The sequence below is a fragment of the Neofelis nebulosa genome, chromosome 10, assembly GCF_028018385.1.
Source record: "Neofelis nebulosa isolate mNeoNeb1 chromosome 10, mNeoNeb1.pri, whole genome shotgun sequence".
NCBI lineage: Eukaryota > Metazoa > Chordata > Mammalia > Carnivora > Felidae > Neofelis > Neofelis nebulosa.
The window spans coordinates 115,584,766-115,594,870 of record NC_080791.1 but is presented as its reverse complement, the minus strand read 5'-3'; the positions used below and the strand labels follow the sequence as shown (position 1 = coordinate 115,594,870).

Below are 10,105 nucleotides of genomic sequence, written 5' to 3'. Positions count from 1 at the left end.
AATAGACAAAAAAAAAAAAAAAAAAAAAGGGCTAAATGGGCGCCTCTGTGGGTCCCCTCCTGGTGGAGGGGGCAGGGCAATAGAGGCTCCCAGGACTCTGGGCTCTCTCCCCAGGGAGCAGCTCTCAAGGCTCCTGTGGAAGCAGGACTGAACACAGGGATGGCTTACGGCAAATAAACATTAAAAAAAAAAATTTTAAAGCGTGGCTTGGTTGGTTACGTGTCTGACTTCGACTCAGGTCATGATCTTGTGGTTCTTGAGTTCGAGCCCTGCGTCAGGCTCTGTGCTGACAGCTCAGAGCCTGGAGCCTGTTTCAGATTCTGTCTCTCTCTCTACCCTCCTCCACTTGCCCTCTGCCTCTCTCTCTCTCCCCGCCCCCACCAGAATAAACATTAAACATTTTTTTTAATTAAAAACAATGGGTGGAAGGCAGTGAATATTCCAGAACACCTGTTCTTGCAGACAGTTTCACAGAAATGCTCAGAGAGATACTGTGTTCATTTTCTATGACTGCTCTAAGAAGATACCACAAAGTTGGTGGCTTAAAACAACACACATTTATTCTCTCACAGCTCCAGAGTTCAGAAGTCCAAAATCAGTGTCACTGGGCTGAGTTCCCTGTGTTGGTTCAGCCACACTCCCTGTGGAGGCTCTAGAGGGTGTGTCCTCACCTCGCATTTCCAGCCTCCAGTGCTCTGTTCCTGGCGCTCCTAGGCTCATGGCGTCTTCCTCCAACGTCCAAGCCAGCAGTCTAGCATCTTGCTTCACAGTCACGTTGCCTTCTCCTGGGCCAAATCTCCCTCCGCCTCTATCGTGTGACACCTGAGATGACATTTACAGCCCACCTGGGTAACCCAGGACGATTGTCCCATCTCTAGCCCCCGAGTTCAATCTGCAAAGCTGCTTTTGGCACGTGAGGGGACCTTCACAGATTCCAGGGGTTACGGCCTGATATCTTTGGGGCCTATTATTCAGCTGACCACACTTACATTCACTCAAACACGGTATAAAGTGGCCACATAGACAGACCCAGACACACACACACACACACACACACACACTCCTCACCTCCAAACCTCTTCCCATCAGCCTGCTCAAGCCAGGTTTGGGAAGCCACACAACTCTTCGCTTTCCCCCATGACAGCTTCCTTTCCGATAACATTGTGCAAGTCCCTCCCTTGTTCCCAGTGTCCCTTCTATCTAAGAAGCCCTTCCTCACTCCTGCCTTCAGAATTTAACCTACCTTGAGGCCTTCAAGCTGAAGGCCTAGTTCTGAGCCAGCCCCTTTCTTCACACCATCCACCCTACTCTGCAGGTACCTGCTCACAGCTGTGCCTCACTGCCACGCCCTATGGGTTCTCAGAGAACACCAACTGAAACAAGGATTAGAGGAAAATCAAAGGTCAGCACGCAGAACTCTTAAAGGGGGAGTGCGTCCAGTGCCGAGTCTGGGAGCTTGGTGACTGGTGGACTGACATCTGGGCGCTGGCTGAGGTAGGCCACTCGGGTCTGGGGCATGGGTGGGGCTGGACAGCTCCCCTAGAACACGGCTCTAATCAACCTAGGGAGAGATAAATAACCTCTCTGATCCCCACACCTGCCCCTAAGTGCCAGTCCTAAGGACCAGACTCCATGGACCAGCCAGAGGACTTCCAGTCCGGGTGAGTGCTGGCTTTCAGGGTGGTCACATGGGAAGCGGCTGGCCCCAGCCTGTGGGGGCCTCACCTCATTCTGCCCACTCCCTGGGGCTTCACACAGCTGATCCACAGCTTTCCCCCAGTATCTCCCAGGCTCAGGATTCTAGGGACTCTATTCACACAGAAGGCACCCTTGGTGTCTGTTCCCCACCAGGGACTCAGACTCGGCCCCTGGTGCAAGGTGCCCAGCCTGGGCCACCAAAGGGTGCAGTGAGATGGGTGTGATGGGGAACTCAGGCTCGCAGAGTGGGCGGTGTGGGTGGTGAGTGTGGCTCTCCCCCCAGGCTCCCAAGGAAGGGAAGGGAAAGAAGGGAGGAAAGGGCAGAGCACAGGCCCTTGTAGGCACCCTCATCTTAGGCTTTTGAGCCAGCCTGGCCAGGTGTGTGGAAGAACACAGGAAGGAGGGTGCAGGGCGGGAAGGCGGTCCCCCAGCGCTTGGGTCAGCGGTGGCCAGCGCCTGCCCCCAGTGACCTCTATCACAACCAGGGGCAGCGCCGTCAGAGGCAAAGCCTTGGGGCAGAGCACCGCCCGCCCCCACACTGCCCCCGCCCCCGACCGAGGTCCTGGGAGGGAAGAACTTCTCTCCCGGCTGGGTGCTACCAAACGTTGGCCTGGAGTCAGCTGGGGAGATGGGGGCTCATCTGAGCCTTTGCCCGTCGTGGGTGCCCCGACGCCCGGGCCGAGGCTGTGGGGGGGCGGCGGGGCAAGGCCGGGATCACCGTCGCCGCAGACGTGCTGACCCCGCCCGACCGCGCCCAGCGCGGAGTTCCGTGCAGCCACAGCCCGAGAGCTGCTCCACCGCGCGCTCGAGAACCTGAGCCAGGAGCACCTGAAGCGCTTCCGCCACAAGCTGCGGGACACGCCGCAGGACGGCCGCAGCATCCCGTGGGGGCGGCTGGAGGGCGCGGACGCGCTGAACCTCGCGGAGGAGCTGATCCAATTCTACGGGCCGGAGCCTGCGCTGGACGTGACCCGAAAGACTCTGAAGAGGGCTGACATCCGCGACGTGGCGGAGCAGCTCAAGGAGGACCGGCTGAAGCGTGAGCGCGGGGTGGAGGGTCGCCAGGGTCCCCGCGCCTCCGTTCGCTCCCGCCGGAGGCAGAGTCTGGGCCTCGGCCGCCATCCTTCCCGCTTCCCCAGAAAAGTCCCGGCGCGCCCCCCTCCCCCGCGTCCGAGAGCACGCCACCCACACACCCAGGGGCCCCAGGGCTCGGATCCGGAGCGCTCTTGAGGGGTAGCCCCAACTCCCTACTGCGCCCCCCCTCCCCAGCCCCCTGCACATTCGGCAGGGCCTCACCACAGCTCTCCCTTCCAGGGCTCGGCCCCAGCTCCTCCTCGCTGCTCTCCGTGTCCGGTAGGTCTCTGTCGGCGGGAAGCACAAGACCCAAGCTGTCGGCGGGCGGGGGCGGGGGTGGGGGGTGACCCCCAGGTTTGCAGCACGAGGGTCCTTTACACCGCCCAGAGATTCCCGACAGCCGGTCCCGGGGGAGAGTTGTGTGGCAAGCCTGGCGGGGGGGGGGGGGGGCGGGGGGGGGGAGGCGCTGAGACCTGAGCCCAGGGGGTTGGGGCGGCGGGCGAGGGTCAGCTGACACGCCCCCCCCCCCCCCCCGCCGCCAGAGTACAAGAAGAAGTACAGAGAGCACGTCCTGCAGCAGCATGCCAAGGTGAAGGAGAGGAACGCGCGCTCCGTGAAGATCAACAAGCGCTTCACCAAACTGCTCATCGCGCGCGAAGGCGCCGCGTCAGTGGACGGGGCGCTGGGGCCCGCGGACGAGCGGGAGACACAGCGCGCGCGGCGCTCCGACACGCACACCTTCAACCGCCTGTTCGGCCGCGACGGAGAGGGCCAGCGGCCTCTGACGGTGCTGCTGCAGGGCCCGGCGGGCATCGGCAAGACCATGGCGGCCAAGAAAATCCTGTACGACTGGGCGGCGGGCAAGCTGTACCACGGCCAGGTGGACTTCGCCTTCTTCCTGCCCTGCCGCGAGCTGCTGGAGCGCCCGGGCACGTGCAGCCTGGCCGGCCTGATCCTCGACCAGTGCCCGGGACGCAGCGCCCCCGTGCGGCTCATGCTCGCCCGCGCCGAGCGCCTGCTCTTCATCCTGGACGGCGCGGACGAGCTGCCCCCGCCCGCGCCCGCCGACGCGGCGCCCTGCACCGACCCCTTCGAGGAGGCGGAGGGCGCGCGGGTGCTGAGCGGGCTGATGGGCAAGACGCTGCTGCCCGGGGCCCGCCTGCTGGTGACCGCCCGCGCCACGGCCCCCGGGAGGCTGCAGAGCCGCCTGTGCTCGCCGCAGTGCGCCGAGGTGTGCGGCTTCTCCGACAAAGACAAGAAGAAGTACTTCCACAAGTTCTTCCGGGAGGAGTGGCTGGCGGAGCAGGCCTACCGCTCGGTGAAGGAGAACGAGACGCTGTTTGCGCTGTGCTTCGTGCCCTTCGTGTGCTGGATCGTGTGCACGGTTCTGCGCCAGCAGCTCGACCTCGGCCAGGACCTGTCGCGCACCTCCAAGACCACCACGTCCGTGTACCTGTTCTTCGTCGCCAGCTTCCTGAGCTCGGCGCCCGCCGCCGACGGGCCCCAGGTGCAGGGCGAGCTGCGGAAGCTGTGCCGCCTGGCCCGCGAAGGCCTCCTCGGGCACAGGGCGCAGTTCGCCGAGAAGGACCTGGAAAGACTGCAACTTCGCGGCTCTAAAATCCAGAGGCTGTTTCTCAGCAAGAAAGAGCTGCCGGGCGTGCTGGAGACCGAGGTCACCTACCAGTTCATGGACCAGAGCTTCCAGGAATTCTTTGCCGCGCTGTCCTACCTTCTGGATGACAAGGGAGACCGGGCACCGGCTGACAGCGTCGGGGCGCTTCTGCGGGGCAACGCCGAGCTGCGCGGCCACCTCGCGCTCACCACGCGCTTCCTCTTCGGGCTGCTGAACACAGAGCGGATGCGCGACATCGAGCGCCACTTCGGCTGCGTGGTTTCAGAGCGCGTGAAGCAGGACGTCCTGCGGTGGGTGCAGGACCAGGGCCACCAGAGGGCGGCACCGGAGGGGACCCAAGAGACGGAAGCACCGGAGGGCAGGGAGGAGCTGGAAGAGGAGGAGGGCGAGCTCAACTACGCGCTGGAACTGCTGTACTGCCTGTACGAGACTCAGGAGGGCGCCTTTGTGAGCCAGGCCCTGCGTGGCCTCCCTGAGCTGGCGCTGGAGCGGGTGTGCTTGAGCCGCATGGATGTGGTGGTCCTGAGCTACTGCATAAGGTGCTGCCCCGAGGGGCAGGCCCTGCGGCTGGTTAGCTGTGGACTGGCCCCCACACACGAGAAGAAAAAGAAGAAGAACCTGATGAAACGACTGCATGGCAGCCTGGGCGGCAGCTCGTGAGTCTACAGGGCAAGACTGTCCTGGTTCCCAGGCCCTGGGGGAGGGGGCGGGGCGGCGGCAGGGGGGCGCGTGTGCCAGTGCACCCGCGAGTCTCCGGCTGAGCAGGGGAAGCCTGTCCCCCCAGAGGAGAGCAGGACTTCATGGCTGGTTATGCCCACCCCCTTGCAAGGCGGCTCCCTATGGTCCATCTTCCCCCGCCTGTCCTGCCATGCCAACCCCCAGCCATCCACATCCAGGGCAAACCTCCTAGCATGGAATACTCCACTCCGGCTGTGCCCTGAGCTTTTGCACCTGCTGTGTCGTGCACCCAGAACACTCTGTTTGCTGCCTATCCTCAATGCTTTCCCAGCCTCCCTCAGCTGGCCTGGGACCCCTTTGGCCCCAGAAGTGCCCCACTGACCACTGTATGCCATGATGTCTACCCTTCGCCAGACTCAGCTTCGCTGAGCTCCTTCAGGGCTAAGTCTTCTGTGTGCTTAACTCCAACCCAGCACTTGACCCAGAGCTCCGCATCTGTTGAAATAATGAATGTCAGGACGTTGATGGGCTGGGGCTGGGGACGCCCACTGCAGGTGCAATACAGACCCACATGGGATGTGGGTGACATGCCCCCCACTGGACTCAGGTAGACTGCTTCAGCGGGGAGCTGCACGGGGCCACAGATGAGTGGTTTCACTCTGGGTTTGGAGCAAAGAGGGCGGAGGGGTCCCGGCTCAGCTTGAGGTGGAGAGCGGAGGCAGCTCTGACACTCAGGGCCACAGGAAAGAGGTGGGGACTGGAAGGGGACAAGTGGGCTTCACCTTGCTCTCTCTCCTGGCAGTTCACAAGCCACCATGAAAAAAACCCAGGCCTCTCCACTGCGTTCGCTCTTTGAGGCCATGACTGACCAACACTGCGGTCTGAGCAGCCTGACGTGAGTGACCAGGCCCCCACGGCCCCCCTGGAGGGATGCAGAGCAGGGTACTCTGGGCAGGGGCAGAGGGGTAGCCCTATCTGGACATGGCAGAGGGGACAGGCTGAGAGCCTGTGGCCTCTGGCGTCCTGTGCTGGGGCCAATGGGCTCTGCCCAGGTAGCGCAGAGGAGCGAGGAGGCGGTGTGGCCCGGGGCTAGGAAGGAGGGTTTGGCCCCGTTAGAGTGCGAAGCATGGTGCTGCTGAGTGTTCTGGGGGTGGGAAGGTAAAGAAGACCAGAATAAATTTTCCTTCTGAAGGAAGGCTACTAGTTGCTACTGGGAAGTGATGGGCAGTTCCTCTGGGCTCTTACAAGCAGTGGAGGGAGGTGTTGAGGGCACAGGCTCTGAAGTCCAGGCTGCCTGCCTCCGAGCCCTTGGGCAAGTCAGTCTGTCTGAACTTGTTTCCTCCTCTATGGAACGGAAGGTTCCGCCTCAGAGGGTTGGTATGAGAGTTAATGCAGCAGTGGGTGCACAACACTGAGTATGTGACCTTATCACCAAGTAAGCAGAAGGTAAGAGAAATTGTAGGAGCCAGTACTGGTGGGGCACAGTGAGAGGGGCACAGCCTATGGCCACGGTGACACGGTCACCTCGCTTGGTATGATGTTCCAGCAACCTGAAGATAAACATTGGGAGCCAAGAAGGTGATCAGCGCGTTTGGCCCATCAATGCTGCCGCTAAACTGAATGCATGGTGTTCATCACAGCAGTATTTATAATGGCAGCAAAGGTGGAAACAACACCCACTTCCCCATTGTTAGGGACCAGCTGGATGAATAAACCATGGCCACCTTAACCCGATGCTCAGCTGCATGCAGTTAAACACGCTGACAGTAAGATCCGCATTGGCTCATCCAACAGCTGGTAGAGAATAGTGCCCTAAGGAAAAGTGGAGTGCAGTCCAGCATGCACAGGCACATGTGGCCGAGGCTCCCCAGGGACACGTGTGGTGGGTAACAAAGGACAGGGGAAACTTCCTGTCGAGCCAGCGCCTCTCCAGACAGAGCCTCAGCCGCCCAAGGAGCGGGCAGTTTGCAGAGGTGGGGACAGTAAAGCGGCCAAGGGGACTGAAGACAGACACATGTGCTCTTGACCACAGGCTGTGCCGCTGCAAACTGTCTGACTCTGTCTGCCGAGACCTCTCTGAGGCCCTGCGGGCGGCCCCCGCCCTGACTGAGCTGGGCCTCCTGCAAAACGGGCTCAGCGAGGCCGGCCTGCGTGTGCTGAGTGAGGGCCTGGCCTGGCCCCAGTGCCGGGTGCGGAAGCTCAGGTGAGGGCCTGGCGCCTGGTGGGGGGGAGGGGGAGGGACACGGTACGGTAGGGGAGCGGTTGGCAGTAGCCTCTGAGGGTGGCCGTCCCCCCCCAGGGTGCAGCAGCCCACCCTCCAGGAGGCGCTTCATTACCTCATCGGCGCGCTCAGCCAGAGCTCCGCGTTGACCAACCTGGATCTAAGTGACTGCCAGCTGCCGGAACCCATGGTAACCTACCTGTGTAGAGTCCTACAGCAGTCAGGATGCCGCCTACAGACCCTCAGGTAGACACAGGGGCAGAAAGGGGGATGGGGACTCAGCCTCTCAACGATTGGGCTGGGTGCCTGGGGACGTCCCCTAGACCCTGAAGAGCAACTCCTCCCGGGGCTCCCCGAGTGACCACACTCCAACCCAGCCCCTGGAGACCCATGCTCCAAAAAGTCCTAGCCCCAGCCCTCGGCCTCAACCATTTTGCCAGACCAAATGTCCATCTGTCATCTGGGGCCCATGGCAAGTCTGGGCCAATGATCCCAACACCTTTTTACTCCCCCAAGGGCTCTGGCCCCCACCGCCTAACCTCTTTCCCCAACCTCTGACACCCCCGACTAACCACCTCTGTCACTGTGTGCCTTTGGCACAGCCCGGGCTAACAGCCCCGTCGCTGCCCCCACACTGCTCTCCCGTCACTGTCCCCCCAGCCCTGACCTCAGCTTCCCCAACCAACTCCCACTTCTGTCCTATACACATGGCTGCAGTCTGACCTCTGTGAAGCTGAGCGCACAGTCACTGCAGGAGCTGCGGGAGGTGAAGAAGGCAAAGCCAGGTCTGGTCATCACACACCCACTGCTGGAAAGTCACCCCTAAGCCTCCCACGGGATTCAACTGTGTCCTCTGAGGCCCTGAATGCCAGGGGGAGGACTCTAGTCAGCCCTGTGGAATGGATGTCCTCATCCCAAGGGCAGGAGGATGTTGCTCTCTGCTCTGGGCAGCCCTTTTGAATCTGAGGGGCCCTGGGCAGGCAGGTGAGAGGCAAGGACACACATGGTCCCTTACCTGGTCAGGGACAGGTGTCCCAGGACATGCCTCTCCCCCCATACCCTGGGCACAGGTTCTGTCTCTGTTCTCTACACCCAGGGAGCCCTCTTACCCCAACCCCCCCACCAACTGCTCCACCCACCTACCTCTCCTGGGGCCCCCTAGCCATCACCCTGCAGATACCCCCAGCAACAATAATGCTGACAGCTCCCAGTCATCAAGTCTCTGCCACGTATTGGCCTTGACCTGGTGTGCTCAGTGCAGAGCAACTCCTTCACTGATCCCATCCCCATCTGCACTGTGGGCCTCACAGCCCCACAACTCTGCCCTTGGCCACAAGGGATCAAGCAGAGGCTGACCCCTGACCAAAGGCAGGCAGGTCACTATTCCTCCCCAGGAACTTGGGTCTTGGCATCGGAAGTGAAGCCATCCCCGAGGCTGTGTGGTGCCAGCCCAGTGGTGTCCATTTACTGCCTAGGTCTTCAGAGATAAAGACCAGGGGAGGGGGGAGACCACAGCAGACTGGACTCCAGGTAGGAGCTGTGGTGGAAGGGGCAGCAAGCAGCCTGTCCCCACGTCCATGTGCTGATAATACATTCTCCTTTGGATTCTTTGGTGTTGATTTGTGTTGCATGCGGCCAAGCATCCTAACAGGTGCTCACAATCTTTCCTTTGGTCCCCAATCCATCTGTGTGGGGTGGGGTTGTGTTCCCCATTTCCCAGATGAGGAAACTGAGACTCAGGGCTACAGCCTACTACAGGGAGCTCTGAGGTGAGGCCTGTCTTTGATGGACAGGGCGAGAAGCAGACAGGCCCTGAATCTTCAGGTCTTCTCTGCTCAACGGTGCAGGGCTAAGCCAGCTCCTGGGACCCCAGTCCAGGTGGGAAAGAAGCATGGGAGTCAGCCCCTTCACTTCTAGGGGGAAATTTCCTTCCATAATTATAGTTCAAGTCCAGTCATTCATTCCACAAAACAGACAAAAATCCCTGCCTTCCTGAAACTGGCAGGAAGACAGAGAGTAAACAGGTATAGACAGCCACCAACAAATGCTTGGAGGAAAGCAAAGCAGGGCAAAGTGGGAGGAGACCGTGGAGCCAAGGGTTTCCCGTTACAAGGGAGGGATCTCTTATGGACAGGACAGGACGGAAGTGAGGCATCAAGCCCTGAGGGTACCTCGAAGGAAAGTGTTCCCGGCAAAGGAACAGTACAAAAGCCATGAAGAGGAGTGTCTTGGCCAACTCAGGCTGCTGGAAGAGAACACCACAAACCGGGGGGCCTCCCAAACACAGAAATTCATTTCTCCGGAGGCTGGGATGTCCAAGGCCAAGGTGCCAGTCAACCCAGTGTCTGACAAGGACCCTCCTCCCCTCTGCAGAGCGCTCTCCTCTTGCTGTGTCCCCACATGGTGGAAAGAGCGGGCTAGGTCTCAGGCCTTTGCCCATAAGGGCTCTAATCCCACTCTTGACAGCTCTTGATCTAATAACCTCCCCAAGGCCCCACTTCCAAAATGGTCGCACTGGGAATTAGATTTCAATGGATGATCTGGGGGCACACAAACATTCAGTCCATAACAGGGCACATGCTTGGACTGTTGCAGAGGCAGCAAGGAAGCCACAGTGGCAGCAGTGGCCTAGCAGAGGTGTGAGGGGGGCCGGTGGGGAGCAGGTGGTCAGGGATGCTAGCTGGCCTGCCCTCTGGGTGGGGGCGGGCACCATTGCAGGCTTCTGAGCAGAAGGCACTCTCAGGGTGGCTGTGGCTGTGTTAACAAGGGCTATATAGGGCGGAGCATAAGTAGGGCGTGTG

General features: G+C 60.8%; 1 protein-coding gene and 1 long non-coding RNA gene across 3 annotated transcripts; one reads left to right on the top strand and one right to left on the bottom strand.

Annotated features, from left to right (window-relative positions):
• Positions 1-538: 538 nt before the first annotated feature.
• LOC131488408 (uncharacterized) lies at positions 539-3,195 on the bottom strand. Of its 2 annotated transcripts, none has more exons than XR_009250198.1 (3): positions 2,995-3,195; positions 1,244-1,373; positions 539-822 (listed from the first exon to the last, which is right to left on the bottom strand). It is a non-coding gene; the product is annotated as an uncharacterized LOC131488408 (long non-coding RNA). The 2 variants fall into 2 exon arrangements; XR_009250199.1 differs by lacking the exon at positions 2,995-3,195 and adding an exon at positions 2,298-2,554.
• On the top strand, positions 1,546-8,912 carry NLRP6 (NLR family pyrin domain containing 6). The gene is made up of 8 exons (XM_058690194.1): positions 1,546-1,661; positions 2,457-2,737; positions 3,013-3,051; positions 3,315-5,061; positions 5,886-5,978; positions 7,116-7,286; positions 7,383-7,550; positions 8,022-8,912. The coding sequence occupies exons 1-8, from the start codon at positions 1,633-1,635 to the stop codon at positions 8,128-8,130; spliced, it is 2,637 nt and encodes an 878-aa protein (XP_058546177.1). The 5' UTR covers positions 1,546-1,632; the 3' UTR covers positions 8,131-8,912.
• Positions 8,913-10,105: the final 1,193 nt, after the last annotated feature.

What these genes read in the sequence shown, in the direction of transcription:
- NLRP6 (XM_058690194.1), top strand. Translation starts at nt 1,633, where the DNA reads ATGGACCAGCCAGAGGACTTCCAGTCCGG. An exon ending in TGCCGGGTGCGGAAGCTCAG is followed by an intron (nt 7,287 to 7,382) that starts GTGAGGGCCTGG and finishes GTCCCCCCCCAG; the next exon opens with GGTGCAGCAGCCCACCCTCC. An exon ending in TGCCGCCTACAGACCCTCAG is followed by an intron (nt 7,551 to 8,021) that starts GTAGACACAGGG and finishes ACATGGCTGCAG; the next exon opens with TCTGACCTCTGTGAAGCTGA.